Genomic DNA, 21,366 nt, shown 5'->3' with positions numbered 1-21,366 from the left:
GCCGCCCTGTCAGTCTGTCTGCCTCCAAATCCAGCCCCCCTTTCGCTCACGTGTCTGTACCTCATTCCTCCAGGCACACTTGCTCAGGATGTTCAGGCTGCTGTGTGAACACCTCTGCTCTTAGCAGTCCTAGATTTAGCCACCTGGGCTCCTTCTCATGGGTAAGCCATGACAAATGTGCAGCCATGTGAACGAGAAAGCCTGAATTCATGATACCCTGCAACTCAAGAGAAACTTTGCTCATGTTTGTATGGGATTTGACATGAGGGATAACCAGGAGCCCTGGCTCTAAACAGGGACCCCAGCAGCAAAAATGGGTATCAGTGCTGTTGGCAACAGACAGAAAATTTGGAGTACTGAAGATTCTGGTAAAAAAACCCTCCACAGGTGAAAAGACCAGTGTTTCTTCAGCGCAATTCATCTCACTAACAAATTCCTTGTTGCTTGAGTCCAGCTGCATGTGAGTGATGAATATCACTGGGTCACAGCCCTGACACCTTCCCAGCTCCTTGTGCTCCCCAAAGCGCCCAGGACTTCTGCTCAGTGAAGTTCCAGGGCTCACCCAGCACTCTGCCGCTTCCTACCTGCTTCTCTGCCCTGCTTCAAGCAATAATCTTCAAGGAAGATGCAGCTCTGCCCATCTCACAAGAGCATCATACTCCACGGCTAAAAACCTTTTGAAGCTTCTCGATCAAACTCAAGACTTCAGCAGAAATTGTTTCCTTAGTACCCTCAAGAGTCAGCCTACTCATTTATGTGCTAAAAGAAAGGATGAAGACCCTTATTAAAAGAAACCTTTATTTAAAAAAAAATAAATCTCTGCTGTAAACAGCAAGTTTACTATTAAGCAACATCTGAAACATGACCAATCTGGGTAAAGGTATGGATCAGAATAAAGTTGAAGAATCACTGTTAAGCACTTGAAACTCAATAAGCACCAAAATTGAAACTGGAGATATATATATATATTTTACTCACAGAGCTATTCCCCATCTGTTCTCCCCTTTCTTTCTTCTTTTACATAAAATATTCAAAAATATTCATATTTCCCAAAGAAACTTTCAAAAGAAGTTGAAATAAAAATCTGAATTTTGGGCTTAGTTTAAAACTTATTTTTGTTTTCTTTAATGGAAAGGTAAAATACGTTTTCTAGAAACAGACACTTTCCATAAATTTTTGTCTTCTACCCAAACCCTGCTTCCAATCAAAAAGGTTTCAGTGCACGTTTTTTGATCACCATGAATACTTATTGTTAGGCACCCAAACTTGCATGTTTTGGCTAAACTGACCACATTTGGAGGCTGTTCAGTGCCATCCACATACTGAACTCAACTCAAATCTAACAGACTTTAAGAAGTTCTTATAATTTTCTATTTAAATTCTCCATGACGCAAAATCACTTTTGTCTTTTGATAATTTTATCTCCAGTTTTTTACGAGCAAATTGGGTGAATCATTTTCTGCTCCAGAGTTGCTTCGTATTACATCATTACATGTATTGTACAAGGTGTTTCTCAGAAAAATGAACTCTCAGTGCTTTACTGACCATACCTGTTTACTCTGACTTGTTGGTCTTTCTATGTCAGGGTAGCTACTTCGTATCTCTAAATTATTCTTCAATCATGTAAAGGCCCTAGAACTGCTTTTATTAGTAATAATTAATGGTTTTAAACAGCTGTGACAATTTCAAAATGCTAGGAAACGACTTAGTAAGAACACACTTCAAATTGTTTTGCTTGTCTTCTGTTACATGGAGAGTTACTAGTACATACACAGACACTTTGACAAATATAACTGATACTTTCCAAATGCATTGAACAAGTAGCTTTAGCCTGCTCACATTTTCATGTTATGAAGATAAGAAAAAACCCCTGTACTAATTACTAAATAATACTGCTAATCAATAATAATAGTTTTATTATTCATAAGCTACTATTAATAAAACACCCTGGATTCTAATGTTACCATTAAAAGAATTAATACTGTAATTTAATTTTAAGGTCTTTACATGTATCTAAAGTATATTAAAATAAATGAAAAGCCTCTCAATGACTCTGGATGATGCCCTGCATGTTAATGATGCTACGTGTTATTTGAACTACTGGAAATCACCTTTAAGATATTGCCTAAACACTCAAGCACTGATGATGCTTTATGTAGGTGGATGTAACGTTTCAGGAAAATGGCACGCCTCCCTCTCCATTCTCATTTTCAAAATCAAGCTAGTTTTGCTCAGACTTTTAAAATGCATTATAGTAAAGGAGAGGTGGAATTAGGGAATTGCCAGGAACTGAGATGAGGACATGGGAACTTTGTCTCACGCCAGATAGGGTTTTCTCAATGGCTACTGTATTTAAAGCACTTACTCACTGACTTTAATTGGTTATGATAGCAAACACATCAAACAGTTAATGAAAGAGAAGAGGAGGAAAGAAAAAGGCTTCTAGGAAAGTTAAAAGCTGAATTCTGTTATTTGAGAAATAGACACTTAAAAAAGCATATTTGTGCCAAATAATCAATGGCTTTGATGGTGTTCCACCGATTAATTCTGTGTTTAGCTCATTCAGGTCCCTGTGAAAAGTGAGCTACTGATCACTTTCACGAAGAACTACTACCAAAAACTCTTTACAAAAACCAAGGCCACAATTACTATTTGTTTTACTGAAGAACAAATCTCTGCATACATGACACAGTAAGACATTTACACGCAAATAGCACACACAGATCCAAAAGTTAAATGTGCTACACAGTATTTTTTTCAACAACGGTAAAAAATGTTAGTATTGGAAAAGAAAATTAAGAATGGCATCCCAGTAAAAGACCTATAAACTCCTTGATTTTTATCCCATGCACTTTTGAAAATACTGTTAGCTGCATATTTGCTGCCAAGTACCTAATTACCTTTAAAAATCTAGCCCTTCACTGCTAAAGCTCTTGAGTGATCGAGGTATCAACATCACTCATCATTATGAAGATAATTTTAATGATGAAAGCATTGCTAAAAGTTATTTTAAAATTCATTTTTACTTTAACTTCTTTAGAGATGATTTGTTTGAGTACCTGAGATACAGTAACTAATCACTGATGGTTTTCTTTGCAAATAATAAAACAGATTTATATGCCCTCCCTGTAGGAACAAGAATTCCATCACCTCCTCCTGAATTTCTGAGCTATCGAATATTTGATGAGTGCTTAGGGAATCAGTATTGTGTCTTTTCACAGCAGTAATCAAGGAATGAAGTATTCTCTGCCATAATGAATCTACTGCATGCCCAAAAGATGAATATTTCAAATGCAAAAGCAATATGTTTGTTTTGAACACATTTAAGTTTGGCTTTAATAAGGCAAGTAGTGAAGTGTGCAATGAATTATATTGTTAGATGGTTAAAACAGAGCCGTACAATATGTCTGAATGTATTTAATCCAAGTAACTACTCATTTTAAATGTGACTTGTAAATATGTATTGCAAGTATACATATGAACGGATGACTCAGGAACCGGTGAGAGATCTGGGCCTTCCCTTCCACTCCTGGCTTGCTTCAAAACCGGCTCAGCCTGACAATTAACCAAGGCCCGGAGCCAGAATATCATTAAGTGCAAGTTGAACCTTATGCAGGCTGAAATTAAGCACGTGCACCAACTATTCAAGTTAGGATCATTTAAATAGAGACTGAAGGGCCCTACTGGACTGGGCTCTGCTCCGTGTTTCAGCAGATTGGTGGATCTCAATGAGCAGCCACAGGCAACTTTTATGAGGTCCACAAAACAGTGAACCCCTGCGGACAGGTCCCTCACTGTGGTGGTGCTGTTTCTGCAAACCCAGAAGCCTTTACTGCAGAGCAAGAGGATACTGTTGATGGGAAGTAATGGATATGTGAAGTTAAACATCTTCCACTAGCACTAGTTTCACGTTGAGAAAGACCAAGTAACCCCAATACTGACAGGAAAGGTCCTTTTTTTTTTCTCCCGAAAAACTTGTCAGGAGGCAAACAGAAATCACAGGCATGATCTCATTTGTCCCCAGAAGATTTGGATTTTTGCTAAAATAACAAGTGAATTCTCTTTAACAACAAAAAAACCCCAACAGGTTTTCGACTCACACTGCTGTTTAATACCCTGATTCCCTCTCCCTCTTGAAACATATTGACTTTTTCCCACAGATATTCCCACTTTAAGAAAAAAGTAATTTTTCCCACTGATTTCCCCACTCTCACTAGGTTTTAATAACCATTATATCTGACACCAGTAGGCTGGAGTTCCCTTCTCCCCTTTTCAGCCTGTTCCAGCTGAATAGCTTCTATAATAATTTGAACTAAAAAAATCAGAGGTTCCTAAGTCACTTTGCTCCTCTACTACACAGGTTTTGCACCTTTTTCTGCCCCAAATATACAGCTACAGAACAAAAGTCTGTGGAAATTTTCAGCAGACCCAAATCATCTGTTGCTTTGCTATTTGCTGCACTCCCCTGTGTGCACAATAGTCCCCAGCATGATGCTTGAAGTGATGCTATGGTCAGAAAAGCGACCAAGTATTATGGGACCCTTTACCTCAACATACCTGTTCACTGTACAACCTCTACTCCAGTGCAAAAAACAACTTTCAGAGACCAGTTAGAGATTTTAGGCAGCTCATCTCATTTGCATACTGAGAATACCTGCTACTGAGTCCCCATAGCGCTATTTTATGTGAGACCCTCTGAGTGTCTATCCACAGTGTAATAGAGATGAGCAATTCTAGCAGTTTGTATAGGCAAGAACTGCTTCCTGATTTTAACTAGTCGTTTTTTTTTTTTTTTTATTTGTCAAGTCAACCGACCTGCAGCATGCAAACAAAAATAGAATTTATCAACAGAGTTTACAATGAAAGCAATGAGAAAAGCAGAGATTTAATTAGCAATTACAACAAAGTTCCAAGTGCTTCAATTAGCCAAGTTCAGAACCAATGTACTTTACCTGGAAATTGCCCCTGAAACAGTGAATTCAATAAGGAAAATTCTTATATAGCCCAAGTTAAATTATTTAAAAAGGAGGAAAGAGGGTTCTTAATTATTTAATGTTTCACCAATAATTATATAGTTCAGTATAATGTTCACTCACTGGAGAACCTGATTTTCAAAGGAACATTTGTGAACATCAGTCAAACAAAGAACACCTGCCAGACTCTAAGCTCAGTCGGTGCAGTACGCATTCATTCCAACACAGCATTAATGCACTTGCAAAAATCCAAGACTTGACTTAATGGCAAACCTATCCAATAATTTCTGTGTTAAAATATTTACACAGAAAAGCATGCAAAGTTCAGTTTTCCAATGTATTTGTGAAAAACAGTATGACCTCTATGGCTACAATTTTTTACAATTGTGTTCTAGATAAACAGTTAGAGATGGGACTAGAGCTCTGGAAAATAGCAAACTATAAAATTAGTACTTGAGTAGTCAAAGCTGCCAACCAAAACGTGGCCATGGACATCTTAGGGACATTTCATTCCAAAGTTAATAAGAATCAGTTTTGAAAGACAACTTTTAAATTAGTTGCATGAAATACTAGCCATGGTATGCTTATCCACATGGTGCCCTGGGGAACAAGGCTAAAAGAAGACCAAGTATTGCTGGATAAAACTGTCTGTAAAGGTTTTACCAAGTTGTGGTTCATGAGCTCCAGCACATGATACACAGATGACAGAACTAAAATGGCATCTTGGTCAAACACAGTATAGATCTGCAAAGGATTGTCATCATCAATTAATAACCCTATGTACAAAAACTCGGGCTCTATGGGACAAACTCTAGAAAACCCTCATGGCCAAAACACTGAAGTCCTTAGAGTGTACTTAGGCCAGAATTCAGCACAGGTCCTTCCAGAATGGGGACTTGGGCTCTACAAATCTTCCATGGCAGCTTTCAGTCTTGGAGCAGAGCTACCCAGAAGACATGATACACTCAGGAGTTTAAGAGCACACCACTGATTTATCATTTTGACCCAAAGGCAGGAAAAAAAAAAAAAACCCCAAAAAAAAAAGAAAACCATTTAGTTGCAGCCAAAACCAGGTTGTTCCTGGGTCACTTCGCCAAAGCATTACCTTACCCCCACCTCTGGAAGAGATCACAGACTGTTTATCAGTAATGGCTTTAGATTTCATGGCTCCTGGAGCAGAGGAGCCCAGCTGCACCATCATCCAGACTTTACAGCCTAATGTCCTGTGGCCTGCAGGGCTAGAAATGATGAAAAGTATAGATTTCTGCTTCCCTGAGGGGACTGCAACACTCGATTGTGGTCTTGAAGAGCCTGAGGTCTCTTACAATCAAAGATGGCTTTTTTTAACAGTGTTACAGACTATTTTAGGTTATTTTTAGTGAGTTTAATGGCTCCCTTGGAATTGTGCAAAGTGGGACTTGCCGTAAGTGCAGCACCTGGCTTTGCAGGTGGGGAATAAAAAACACAGTCCCATTACAATTTTAAGATCCTCTAAAAACAAGGTTTATGGAATAAATGTCATATACGGACTAGGAAATGGTGCAACATGGGGCAATGCTTCACATGGCTTATATGAAGCACATCGGGGTAATTTAGCAATTAAATTCCAGACAGATGATGCCACACGTATTACACACCGTGGCATAACACATGCTCATACTGACACGGCACACGCACAGAACGTGCAGCTCTTCACTGCAGTATAAATCAAGTAACGGTGCCTTTAGTTGTTCTGTTTCTAAACTTCTGACTTGTAAGGCCAAATTCAATTTGCCCAATGCTTCTCACAGCCCATCAAGATTAAGAAGCCTGGGGAATCATCCTGCTATGACACTGTAAATTATCGCAGCTCCACCAACTTTACCCTAACATGAAACGCCACAGAAGTGCTCAGAATTCAACAGTGATGAATTTAACATGCCTACTTCCACTAGCCCGATGTCAGCAGAGTTACAGCAATTTATGCAATACAAGGATCTGTCCTTTTCTCCTTATCAAAGCATTTGATCAAAATCAGTAACATGGAAAAAGACAACCTTACTTAATTTGAGCAGGAGAGTCAGGCTTGTCATTCTAACATCATAAGAAAAAGGGAGGTATTTACATATGGGTACTTGCATATTCTTTTTTATCTGGCTTCACAAAGTAACAGTGAGATCATTTTCTTCCACAGTAAAATATAGTGTGAAACCTCACAGACGACCAGCATTTTCCCTTAATCTTCCCTCCCTCCTTTCCTCTCCTTTGAAAAAGCAACACCTTGAGATATTTCAGATCTTCATTAGCCACTTTACTGCCTGTGACAGCCTGGTGGTATGGAGTTGCTCCAACACCCTCCATTCCATTCGCCCTCGAGTCAGAAAGGAAAAATCTCCGTTTCTGATGCAACGCGACAAAAAGCCCACATTGCTGAACACCACTGCCACGTGGCTTGACCTGCGAGCCATCGCAAGCAGCAGTCTCTACCCCACGCTGCAGTTCTCGAGCGTGTCGAACCAACAAATGAGCTAACTGAGCAGTCACGCTCTTGAGGATGCATTTTAAAAAAGGGGATGCATAAATTCACTCATTTGGAAACCTGGGCTGTTCAAGAACTTGTTACTATGACAATTTAGAAGAAACTGCCACAGATAAGATTGATGAAACTTATTGATTAATTTTCTCTCAAGCTATGTTTGAATTTTAAGTTTTCTCTAAACAGAACCAGTTCGTGGTGGTTTGTTAGTATTCCAGGGACCGCAACAATGTGCTTCAGCAGTGAAGGAAGTTCCATGATAAATGTGTTCTCCAATCTGCATCTGTAAAGCAGCTATAAAATCAGAACAATTCATGCAAAATTTTTCATTATGTTTTTAAATATACTTACTTACATTTTAAATCACACATAGACAATATGAAATATCTTTCACTTAGACAGGTGGGAACAAGAAAACAGATGCATCCATTAAGTTTGAAACAATTCAATGAATTAAATAGTACTTGGTGAACGCTTCGCTTTATGGATATAGCCTTTGTTTAAACTTACTTGAAAAAAGATGGCCATGGCTCCTACTACCCTGTTTTCTAGAACTGCTGTTCCAAAACTGTCAAAGTCATCAGGATTGTAGAAATAAATCTGCATCTGTAAAAATTAAAAACAACAACAAAATCACATTAGTGTTGATTCATACAGCTTTCAAATGAGGGAATGCATACACGTCGTACATAAACCCAGTGTTATGAACCCGAGATAAAGGAATTCTGCTGAACAATATTGTTTTACTAGCATCTTGATTAATAGCCTGACTGCCCTACTGGGACAGTAACCAGGGAACAGAGTCAATGCAATGCATTTTAATACCAAACCCAAGGATAAACAGTATGGTCAGTCTGTTTAGATGGTAAACTTGGTGCTTTCTGCCAGGATCTCTTCATTTCTTTGCTCATTGCAGGCTCATCTCCTGCTCTGTTAAATGTGCTAAACACATTTATCTCAAAAACCATAGAGAATTTTTGAAAAGGATTTCAACGTTCAGAGTTATTCCTTTACTCCTAAAGCAATTTGTAAGATAAAAGTCTGTCTCTGTAGCAATGCATTTTTATGAGCCTCTGATATTCAGAGCTATCAGTTAGGGTCAGATTTCTCCCTGACTTCAGTAAATTTCATGACTCTTATTTCCAAAGCGTTAGTACTCGGCAAAAAGTATGAGCCAAAGCCAGATATTTTGAAGTCATTTTAGGATGAATAATAAATATTAATAATTATGCAAACCCCAAGTGAAAGCAGGTGAGAACAATGATCACCCCGAAACAGCAAATGTCTCAGTTACGCAAATATGAGAGGATCAAGATATAGCTTCTTTCATACATTCTGCTGTTGAACAATTCCACTTACTGCATTAGCCGAGCTCCCACTTCTGCCAGTCATCCTAACACGCTGCTGCTTCTCCAGCAGTTGTTCAACCTCTCCACTCCCTAAGCAGCCCCTAGTGTTAGTCCATCTGTATCAGCCATGATTTGCTCTAAAGGATCTGGTTTACATCCAAAACACACAATGCTCCCTTCTCAACATTACACCGTGAAAGTGTGTACGTTTTCACAGAATAAACTCAGTATTGGTAACATTTGTTGTATGTGTGCTCTACACATTACAAATTAAAAATACGTGTCTGATATAACAGCCAAGCACAAGACCCGGGTGTTGCAGGGGTTGTTCCTGGGGCCATTCAGGGATCCTCCCAGATGGATTTTACAATCCAAACCAGGGCTGGTGTATACGTGGGAGCAACACTACAGCAGTACAGTTGGCCAATGCGTATGCTCACTCATGCACACTGATTCTAGGAAAAAAAAAAAATCCATTTCTGACTATGAAACAGGAATGGACCCATCAGGCTTCTCTACCCCTGGCCTCTCACCTGAACCTGTACATTCACTACTGCTTCTCTGCTGTCCATCACTCGTTACCTGCCCTATTCAGGATTTTCACAGTATTACTACGTGACAAGAAATAGCCACACAGTGCATGGTTAAATGGAGACGTAAGGGCTAGGTGAGAGTGGCCATGCCTCCCGTCACATTGCCAGCCTGACCACTGCTCGCTCCTGCAAGTCTGTCTGCAGGCAAATGCTCTGCTGGCACCAATTGCTTGTTTGGGGCTGTTTGGGTTTTTCTAAGATCATGCTGTGTAACAAATCCTACCGTATTCACAAATGCCAGTATTTTTCCCATATTCTGAAATTTTGTGTATTGCCAGATGAGATGATACCCTTTTATCTTTGCTCAGATACATTCCTCCTCGTATTTACCGATTCCCAGGCTTCTGACTATATATATTCGCTGTAATGCATAATACTGGCAAAGTACCTATACGTCTAATAAAACATCACCATATAGAGAAAAGGCCAAGATGAAGATCAGTCTCCTCAGAGGTAGAGGCACTTTTTTCAGCAGGAGGATAAAATAAGACCACACTCCAAATGGCTCACAAAAAATGAAAAAATTGTCTGGCACTCGCTCTACCTTCATAAAATTTGAAAGCAATTTTCTTCCCCTATTTTGGCCTTCCTACTCCCAGTGTATTCACAGCACACACAGAGATGCTGGCAATATCTCACAAAGTTGGTGGTGCCTCCAGGTTCTGACAACTCGTGCTTTGAACAAATGTAGACCAAGGAACAGCCATTCATTGATGTAGAAATTAGAAACAGTTTGTTTCAGGTAGAATTGCTTAAACTTCAATTTAGCCAGCGCAGACAAAAGCTCACAAAACATTCACAAATTAAATTTTACTCCCCTTTAAAATAAAGTCTAAAATTAGGTATACCTTATATAAAACACTTCACTATATAGTTCTCACAGGAGTTTATGAAGAAAAGCATCACTGAGTGAGTTCAGCATATGCCAAAATCATTTTGGATCAATTTTGCTCACGGCATTTTAAGGAAATTAATTTTTACAATACACTTTTGGATAGCAGTGCAAAGGGCTTTGGTAAAAAAGTGCTTAATTCACATCCCTTGTCTCAGCAGTGCAATTTCAGAGACTAATCAAGAACCACACTCTGCCTTGATTACCATACACATTGAAACATTTTACCATTGCTCCCTGGTGTTTTTCCAGAGAGCGTGGCTCCTCTCTCTGCATCCATCAAGTCAAGGGGAACTGTCTTGTATGAAAAATTATCATCATCTGTCATACAGTAGCTTCCTTATGTGTTCATACAGCTAGAAGGAACGTTTTAGGAGTAGAATCTCCCAGGAATTGCTATTATATAATTTACACACGCATACACTGCAAAAACAATGTTAAGAAGATGGTAAAGTTACATCCTCGAAGCTGTATGGTTCAGGCTGCTCATAAAACCACCAACACCTGGACACCACTGAGCATTAGTATTATGACAATTTTCTAATTATGTGATCACATATTGTTATCTTCCATAATACAGTCTCATCCGTTTTCCCCAATTTACAATAAAATGTAAATGTATCTAATGTATTTTTGTTCTTTTATACATAACATATATAATATTGAATGCATTTATCAGTAGGTATTTAATTTAATATTTTCTAAGGATGGCATAATGTTCTTTATGTACAAACCGGGAATAAGACAGTTAACCATAAAATTAATTTCACTGCATACTTAAGTGGCCTAAACATGCGAGAAAATTTTCATTATTACTCCTTATTATATAATTAGTATATACAATATATGGTGCATTTTGCATGTAAATGACTTCTACTGTCTCTGCCTGGTACATACAAAGCAGTAGTACAGAATGCAAGAAAGGGGCTTTTAAGCTAAAGAAAATTGGGATCTCATTATAGGATGCTGTTTGTGAAATGCAGAATGGAGCATCATCCAAACTTGCACATCCAACCTGAATTGTGGCCCTGCCTGATTTCAGCGCCGTAAGCTATCATTTTCTTGTGCATTTTTGCGTGTGATTTCACAACAGCTTCCAAAATTAAATAAATAAATGAATATATTTAAAGGCTTTGAATCCCTTAGCAATGGGAAAGCCTGAAATATCCTTTGTAGTTCCTACGGTGTGACACTACCTGTCTGCAGTCAGAGCGCACCGTTCCACACACCCCTGCTGACAGAGCTCCAAATAGCCTTCCCGGTGGCACAGGTCCCAGAGGGCACAAAACTCTTGTTCTCCAGGGCACAATATACTAGATTTATAAGTCCCTCACATCTAGCCCTGTTACAAGTAACAAGGCTGGGAAAGGCTTACATGCACTTCATCTCAGATGTGCAACATGGCAGTATGCTTCCATGTATCTTGTAAAAATCTATTATAAAAAACATGCAGTGTCCAAGCAACTTGAAATTTTCAGTATTTTGATAAGGCTAAGCTGAAACAAACCCTCCCTAGTGACACAAAGGCACTTTTCTTGCAGGAAGTACTCTCTCCATCCTAAAAAGCTACCAACAACTACTGCAGCTACAGAGCTTTACCAAGGCAGAGAGAGGGCAAGAGTTTGCTTTTAATGGAAAAACTTCATGCTTTGACACTCTTCACACTCTAAAAGAGTAGAATTGTTTTCACTCAAACTTGAGAGAGATTCACTGTACAGCACAGATTAAGCCTGAAAAAAAATCTCACTGAAGGGGAAAAATCTTCAGAATGTTACAAGTGCCTTAAAACAGAGGATTAGAGAGAAAACCCTCACTCTGCCATAACCCATCAGATAATTGCCAGTCACCCTATAAAACCATGTCATGTCTTCTAGTCTCTTCTGTCCAGGAAAATCCAGTGCCCAACCAGTACGCTTTCCAAGCACTCCAGGCATTTTTCCAGCTGACAACGTTTACACAAATAAATACACCACATACATCCAACACCTGAGCAATTCCCCAGCCTGGAGCATCTTTGACTCCATGCTCCTACCAGCCACAGCACCTCTCCAGCACGCTTTGGGGCAGGCAATCCCCTCCTCCTCAGGGTCAATCTACTTTCTGCAGCAACACCTTTCTTCAACCACGTTCTTCCGACCTCAGCAGAAATCTGCTGTTCCCCAGACCTGGCAAAATGTCAGGCCCTGCTCTGTGCTTAAGGGCTTTTGACTCGACACTGGGCTGCCACCACTCTGATCCTGTAAGGACAGGCTGTCCAAAATGTGCATGTGTATTACTGAGAAATACTGCCCACCAGAGATCACTTCTGATTTTATTAAGTTCAATTGCCTCTGAATGACTAAACCCTCTTTATGAAATGTCACTGGCTTGCAAAAACTGAGCCTGCTTCAAATGAATGACTTCTCCCCGCCACCCATCCCCAAATAAAAGGCTCTGGCTCTCTGCTCAGATGCTCCTCCTCTGCTTGGCCAGACAGACATCCAGACAGAAATCACCATTCTTGTGCATGACATGTTTTTGCTCTTATTACCCCACTACAAAGACAGAAAGTTTACATCCAATACAGACTATCATGGCTAAACTCATTCAGCACTTATGAGAGAAAGCCACAATGAGCATTTGATAGATCCCAGAAGATGTGAGCGAGTTCAAAGCAATTCTAAGAGACTGGAAACCAAGCAAGTACATTTTCCATAGACAGATGCCAAGTATTTTAAAAATAAATAATTGAGACTTTTAAATTGGGCTGCTATCACCCTGTGCAACCTCCTACAGCAGATTTCTCTTTAGATTAAAAAATGAACAAAGGCTCATTGTGCTGTCACAGATGTGGAGTACAGAATATTCAATAGTATCAGGAATTCTGGTGGAAAGGAAAAGATCATCGGAATTAGCTTTCCGCTCATTTCCTTCCAGCAATCCAAGGACTACCATACAATTTTAAAAAAAAAAAAAAAAGAAAAAAAAGAAAAAAAGAAAGAAAAGGTTTTATAGGCTAGCCAATTTTTTGATGAATCAGGATCAGGTGGCAAGTCACAGAGGCAACAGCTATGTGGTTTATTATGTACTGCTTTAGAGACTGAGAGTATTTTCAGAAGAGCAAAACACCCAGACATTGCAGGTAGACTGCAAATCTTTGCAGAGTGGCGAAACAAAAATTTTGAAATATTTGCTTTAAACGATGGAGTTAATCACTGAATATACTAATTCTTAATTAGTACCTTTGCTGCTTATATTGTAAGAATAAATTATTCTCAGCCACTTTTACAACTGGATTTAAAGCCCCTTGCACAAAAACAAATTCTGTGCTAAGATTATGAATCATACATGATTTTTCTTAATTGAAAGCTCGTATGTAACTTGCTTCTGCTTTAAATATGTGCATAGATTTCTAGCGAGCTGGATGATGTGATCCATTTGGCTGGAATAAAAATTTTCTACAGACATAATGTAATCTTCACTGCAGCGCTGAAAATTCAAAATAACTGTCCTGCAGTCTGTGTGTTTACTGGAGTGTGAGATGTACACTGGGGCAATAAAGTCTGATGTTTGACTTCTCATTATATTCTCTTTAAAAAAACGATGAAACTTATCATTTAAAACATATTCAAAATCTGCTTAGAAAAGGTGGGGGGAAGAGTGAATCGTGATGTTTTCCAGTTCTCCTACTAGAGCTTGATGTAATAACATAGAGTATACTGCATCCTTTTTAAAAGATAAAGTTGAACAGGAGCAGATAATGGCATGTTTTTCCTGCCTAGTCTATTATTCATCAGTGAATTTTTAACTATAGTTAGGCAGGTACAGAGATGAATTTTGAATCTCATAACTTCATATTTTACAGTGCCTAGAAGTGTGCTGGGTAAATTGCAAAACAAAGTCAGACAGGGTCTTTGCCCTAACGTAATTACAACTTGATAATGAATACAATGCCGGGCTGAAAAAACCCGAAAAGACTGAAACAACAGGAAGAGCAAAGATCATACAAGTGAAGTAACAGAATTTAACTCAATTTAGACATTCACATGCCTTAGAAGTACAGTAAATTTCCCTTTAATCTTTTTTAATAGTAAGCAATAATTATTGCTTTGTTGTCTACAAAAAATGCAGTAGGTGTATCTATGTTATAAGTCAAGACTAAGGCGATTTCGTAGCCAGAAAGTTGGAAGTTGTTGCACATTCTGCCCCTACCTCTGTTTAAACCAGGGAGTGGTCCAGTAACAGCCCAGTAGGAGCGTGAGGCAGCGCCATGCTCGTAGGATTGCCCTGGGCTTCAATGCATTGTTGGATCATAACTTATGTCCCTCAGTATCTTGAGTGTTAAGTCCTGAATTCGAAGAGAGCAAGGTACCTTGGCAAACCAGAAGCTTCCCTGATTTCTTCTGCCAGAAAAATACTTCTTAGGCCTGCTCCCATCCCAAACAAGAAAATCCATCTCATGTATATACACCAAGTCATTACACAACGAAGGCATACTTGATGCTAAAAAGCTCTATGTTGCATTCATTTGTATTTCCGTAATATGAAAATAACGGTTTCAGTGTTTATGCTTTCCATAACATGAAACTTTTTGCAATTGCTTTGTACTTCAAGTAACAGCCATATGATTCACCATGAAATGAAGTCTGGAAAATCGTTTTGGATAAATGGAACTATAAATTCAATAGAATTTCCATGACAACATAGATTGCAACACTCCACCACAAGTAAAATGTTATAAATCATTCAAAGCCAACAAAAAATCAGCAGTAAGTCTTCTCTTTCACAACACACAAGACCCCTGAATTATAGAGCTGTGGTTATTACCTCCCCATGCAGTGCCTCTCATTTCTGATCTTCTTCCTTGCTACAAGTGTTGTTTCATATCTGACCTCCTTCCAAACACAGGAAATTATAATACTAACACACTTTAATACTAAGATGTAAACAAGAATTGAAGCATAATGAGCAGGAGGCTTTTTTGAACCTTTCCTCCTTTTCTCATCTTCTAAAAATGTTTAAATATCTTCATCCTGTGGTAATTATACCTGCGTATCCAGATACTTCACAGCATCTTGTTAGACTCAGAAATTTAGGAGGCTTTTTTCCTGGAAACGTGGGTGGTAAGTGTACAATAGGGTGCTCAGTCAGCTCGTAAAAAGGATGTGAACCACATGTCCAAGGGATGGAAGAGATCCAAGGAGAGGAGGAGGTAAAAATAAAAAAAGGATAAAAGATTACACCACACAGTATTGCTCATTCGTAACCCTCCATCAGAGGGTTCCCTGACATACGGTATTTCACTTAAAAGTCCAAGGATCTGGAATGAAGTGATTCCAGGAGGACCTTCACTGCAATTTAAAAATCACTGTGGCTGTTGCCTTCATGCCTGCGAGAAAAACCTTGAAAATGCAAAGCTCCTTCCCTCCTGAAAAGATTAAGAAGCCCATAAAACCAAATAAGAGACAAATAGCTCAGTATTCTGATTTTTGGGTAGGAGTATTTCTTACAAATCAGGTCTTTTGGTAACTTGAGAAGAAGCAGCAACCTACTAGTCCTTGATTGCAAAGGTTTATCTTCCCAGACTATTAGAGAGTTTCTGCTGTCTTGCATAGATCGCTGCCCATTTCTGGGCCTTGTTTCCTCATGTGTAAACTATGGTCCTTGCCCATCCCATCCCCCATTTAGCTGGATGTTTTATGAAGAAAAAAATGGAAGATTGAAAATAAATGGGAAGAATGACAAGCAATTGAAAAACATGTGAAATAAACTACCATTTGGAGTGGTGTTGAAGAAAAAAAAAATAATTCCGTAGTTGCTGCTGGTTTGCTTGATGTTGCAACAGGGAAGAGTCACACAAGTACGTCCTGGAGACAACACATTGCCTCTTAATACTGGTACCAACTTTCAAACTGCTCATATCTGACTGCTCAGAGCTGATGCCACAGGAGTTCAGTGCAGTTATTGCAAGGCGCTGCCTCCACATACCCAAGGGCATCTTCCCAAGCTCCTGCAGCTCAGCTGGGGTCTTTTACTGGTCTTTAGCTCTGCCACTGGACTCTGCCAGAGACTTTCTGGTTTATTTATTGAGCAGTTCTGAGTCGCACCCACAGTGGCTTTGTCTAATCGTGGCAAATTCCAAACAAGACAGCAAGCGTACGCATGTGGGAAAATGCAAGACTGAGACTCTCATTTCAGTGAGAGACAAACTTTGCTTTCTAAAACTGTCCAAACAGAAAAATTAGAAGCAATACTTAGCTGCTGGCGGGGATGAAAAACTGAAACAGGCAATTTAGGAAGTGGCTAAGCACCAAATGCCGCAGCAACTAAAAACAAGCTGGATGGACTGACTGTATGAACAGAATAGCTCTGAACTCAACCCAAAAGTGACTTCTTCATCTGTTTCCCATGGTCTTCATACAAGGAGAACTAAACTACTGACGAAAAAGTTTTAAACGTCAAAATACCCAAAGTGTCCATACTTCAGCTTGTCTTTCAAGAATCCATTTACTTTCTTAAACATCAAGAAGTGCTGCCAGAATGGAGAGAACTGCTGGGATTTCCTAGCAAAACCACTCCAGTGCTCTTCAGGGAAAAGAAAGAAGCTGCACTTTAAAATTAAACCCTACAAAAGCACACTTTTCTTAGCATGTGTGATTAATACAATTTCATATACCATTCACTTTAAAGAAGCACTAGCACAAGTATTCATTCCTCTGAGAGCTCACATCTTAGCACAAATGATTCTTTTTGTACTGTGGAATTCAGAAGGCCCTGTGTGGTTTATTTGGGGGTTTTGTGTGGTTTTGGGTTTGCTTTGTTTTTGGGTGGGTTTTTTTTTTTTGTTTTTTCTTTTTTTTTAAATGGGAGAAGGCAAGCACTTCCATGAGGTTTAATGATCTTCAAAATGCCTCAGAACAAATTTTCAGATTATTTATAGTTATGTTGCATCTCTGGATTCAAAGCCATGCAGCAGATGGGGCATGTTTTCAGAAGCATTTTGCTGGGCGAAAGGCCATTCCTATCTCTGAGGTGATGTGAAATCCTCCGGGCTGTACACTTGTGGAGTTATTTTTATTTATGAATTATGAAGTATATGGGCAATTACAGCAGAACCAGCCCTTGAGAAGAGCTTACTTGGAGGGCTTCAGAACAGAGGGTAAAAATAATATGGGCTTTCCCATACTTTGCAGAATACACAGCTATCTAAGGCAGCATTGTAATCCCAGAGATAAATCAACAGGGTGCTCAGCATCAGAGGTCTCAGTAGCTACTTGTAGATTACTGGAGGAAGGTGGGACAGCACTACTTCTGCCACAGACTTCCCATTTGAACACAAGAGGGATTTTTCCAATGCAACGGCTTAATGTGGGTGTTTTACTTCACATTTCTCAAAAGGTCTTGATATGCAAGGAGTGAGTACACTTCCTCCTTTATAAAAGTCAAGATCTCTTGAAAAGACCTCAAACTGAATCCCCCCCCCCAAAATGCCTACTCAAATTTCCCAGCATCTTGGAAAATTTTGCATGTAATACCTCTGTATTCTGTCTCTAATTTTCTAGCTTTCTTCACCCTTATCCCCCAACTGTTTTACTGGAATAAAAAGTGAAGTCTACACATACCCAAAGTGCAGCGTTAAGAAATTTGTAAACTTCTTGTCTTAGCAACTATGCGTACAGACACACACACAGAGTAGCTGAACACACCACCGTAGTGGCACCAGCTTGTTGAGGATGTGATTCTGTAGGAACACTAGCAAACCAAAATGAACTGGACCTCAGCATAGCAAGAAGCAAAATATTAAAGTAAGCAGCAAAACTGACAGAAAGGTTAAAGTGCTAGAAATTGTGTAGCCTTTGAAAGTCAAAACCTTGCCCACTGTCACATCTGCAAACTCATTTGCAAACGTATTCTGTAATGGTCCTTTGCTAAATGTCAAAGTTATTCTTCCATGCAATGAAACAGAAACACAAATCTAGATAACTCTCACCCCCTCCCACGTTGGTACCTGTCTGCAGATGCCCTGCGAGACTCCCTGGTGCATCTGACTCTGCTGCTCGCTCGTGGCATCACTTTATGTAATGTGAATAAAACAACCTCTCAGCTTTAACATTTCCAATTTTTTAAAGTTCCATTGATGTTGAAAGAAAAGCATCTTAAACCTCTTTGGACTCCTGATGAACACAACAGTGCTACCAGATTGGCATTTGAGTCCAAATTTTACAGGCTTTGGTTCAGTACAGTTTTCCTTGTGGGAGACATGCACAGTTGTGTCCCGGCTTAGCCAGGCTCCGTGCCAGCTTCGTCCCTTCCCTCTACTCTGCATTTTAATAATAGAAATGAATCTCAAGCCAGAGAGTCACATTTCCACCCTGGCTCACATCTGTGCATTTCTGAAAACACCTCTTCTGCCTCAGCATCTCACATTTGAACAATTTACCTGGGTAATGGACACTGTCTAAATTCTGGTTTTCTGTATGACAGCTGCTGGCTTTTCTCCAGACCGTGGGCTTCTTTGGCTCTAGAATACCCAATCAAATTAATTGTTGCACATGCCACTACTGTGTCCACCAGCCCAGGCACTTGGTTTGCCCCTACAACCACAAATGGAAACTGGAAATGACCACAAAACGGTGCAGCCTTTCCCCATCGCACAGCATGGAGACCTTGTTCCGTGCTGCCTGGGGCCAGGGCTGGAGCTGTGGTGGGCAGGGAGGGTATCACCTGTGGTACAAAACCACACCGTTGTACGTGTTACCAGTACATTCACCTCTTCCAGCATTGTTCTGTCACAGCACGAAAAGCCTCAATGGAAGTTTTGAAATATGGGAGTTGCATAAGTAAAGTCTTTATCATAAATCTGATAATTAACCTGCATAACTAATTTCCCTTCTGGCAGCAGGCATAGGTTGGAATAAATAGTCTATTGAATACCTACTGAGAGAAGATTCCTATATTTCATGTTTACTTTAAGCAAGTATAAAAACCTAGGGACAAAGGGCCTCAAAGAGTCAAATTCCTTGCAGTTTCAACAGAGTGCCCTGAATAATACATAAAGCAGCTACGCTCTTATCCCTAAAACCACAGGTGTGAACCAGATGTCATGCTTATCTTCTCTTGAGATTACAGCAAACAATTGCACACCTTCAGAATATAAAGTAAGCTTTGGATCAAGAAGCCTGAAATATATTAAAAGTGTGGCACTGAAGTTAAAAATTCAACTATCAACCTACAAATCACTGATTCGTTTAAGAGTCTGTTTACAGCCTACGTTCTATAAAAGTTATATTTCTTTTATTTAACCTTTTTATAACAAGATATATTATAAATCAGAAATCTGAGATAATACTACTTGCATAAATCTCAGTCCTGGTCAGCAAGGTACTGCCAAACAGATTGTTCAAATATACCGCCACCTATTTAAAACACACCAAGGCTCAAGGAACAGAATTAAAGTTAAAGCCTTAATTTAAATTTTAAACTTTCTGACTATTGTAATAAAGGTTTAGAAGAAGGTGAGCATGTGCTGCACTCAAATATTGAAAGGAGATTAAACCCAGAATGGTATCTCAAAGAAAATTTTTAAAGTTAATTTACTACGTGTTAAAAAGACACGGTGCAAATGGTGCTCTAACCATACAGCCTTGATCACAACCAACCACCCAAGAGTGCATAGCCAGAGGATATTCCAAAATGTCCAGTTTCAAGAAAATAACAATTTCCTCATTCAACTAGAAAACATCACTAATATACCAGTGTTTGTTACTGGAGGCATTTCAGAGAAAGAACAACAGGACCCTCCTCACCAGATGCACAGAATCATCATGCCCCAGCATGTTTTAAAGGTCATTTCACGGTCTTTTCTCTCTAAAACTAGGTCCAGGCACCATCTCCTGACTCCTGTGTTGACACTTCAGGAGCAGTAATGCTTGCTTCAGAGGGTGAGGGTCTGTTCTCTCTGGTAGATGGTTCACGTCCTATCTCAGTTTTTCCTTAGCTCTCCTCTACCACCCTGGCTAGCTTCATTCTTTAACCCAGCACGTTTTGTTTCCTTCCACAGCATTCCCTGTCACACACACACACACTCCAGAGGTTGTCAGCATCTAATGATAGCTAACGTTTCACTAAGAGAAATCTTCCAGGTCAATTTATGACAGAAATATTGCCAGTTTGTAATTAAAGCACTAGATAAGAAAGTCTTGTGTTTACTCAGTAATCCATGTATTCATTTAACATGCATCTCACTCTCAGAGCTGTAGAGAAAAGGTGGCGAATGTGACTGGAATCCAACAGCTGTAATGTCATCTGCTTGATCTTGAGGGAGTTGAACTACCCTGTTCCTATAACAGTATTCACCAGTGACCCAGAGCTTCATTCTGCTCTCCAGCAGCAGAGCCTGTGACTCCAGGGGAAAAAACATCCAACCTCTTGGCTAACTTAGTTATTAAAATGGAGTACGAAGAGTCATAGGCTAAGGTGTTAACATGACCCTGTCTGTAGGGCTGAACAGTTAAACTTGCTTTGAGTTGAGAGCACAGATCCAGGCTGCTCAGCCCCATGGCAACACTAATGACTTAAACATGTTTACAAACCTTTATTAAAGATAAAGGATAAAAGTTAAGAACAGTACAGAAAAACACAGAATTTCAAATATAAACAGTTATGTCTCTGAGATTCACCATATGCCTAGCAAATGGGTTTTTCTTACAAGGACAATCTTGGATGGTATTAAATATGGTGACAAATATTCTTCTTCAGAAAGCAGAAAGAAATGTAACAGCAAAAAGAAAAGAAGCGCACAGACAGATAACGCGGCTTCCGCAACTGATACTTGCAACTTCATTACTGTGGAAAACAGGCAATGCAAGTGGCTGTTATCAGCCCCTTCAACACCTGGTAACTCCTGTCAGGGGGCACAGGGCACAGCGTTTCCCTGCCTCCCTGGCTGTGGGGTAACAGCAGCACTCTGCAAGGGAGGTGTCACTATGCCAGGCTTGTGTTAAACAGAAGGAAGCGAGAGACAGGAAGGAAAGGACTGGGATGGGAGAAGAAAAGGACTGGGATG

At 39.5% G+C, this 21,366-nt stretch overlaps 1 protein-coding gene across 1 annotated transcript in view; it reads right to left on the bottom strand.

The window, feature by feature from the left end:
* The window catches only part of PTPRG (protein tyrosine phosphatase, receptor type G), a 318,991-nt gene that overhangs the window by 132,602 nt on the left and 165,023 nt on the right, over positions 1–21,366 (bottom strand). The window contains exon 4 of the mRNA XM_026857419.1: positions 7,999–8,094. Within this exon, the coding sequence (XP_026713220.1) occupies positions 7,999–8,094 (96 nt within the window). The remainder of the gene's footprint in view (positions 1–7,998; positions 8,095–21,366) is intronic.

Source organism: Athene cunicularia, assembly GCF_003259725.1.
Source record: "Athene cunicularia isolate RWA chromosome 12 unlocalized genomic scaffold, athCun1 chr12_part1, whole genome shotgun sequence".
In the NCBI taxonomy this organism is placed as follows: Eukaryota; Metazoa; Chordata; class Aves; order Strigiformes; family Strigidae; genus Athene; species Athene cunicularia.
The sequence above is the reverse complement of the archived record's forward strand: the minus strand, read 5'-3'. Positions and strand labels throughout refer to the sequence as shown.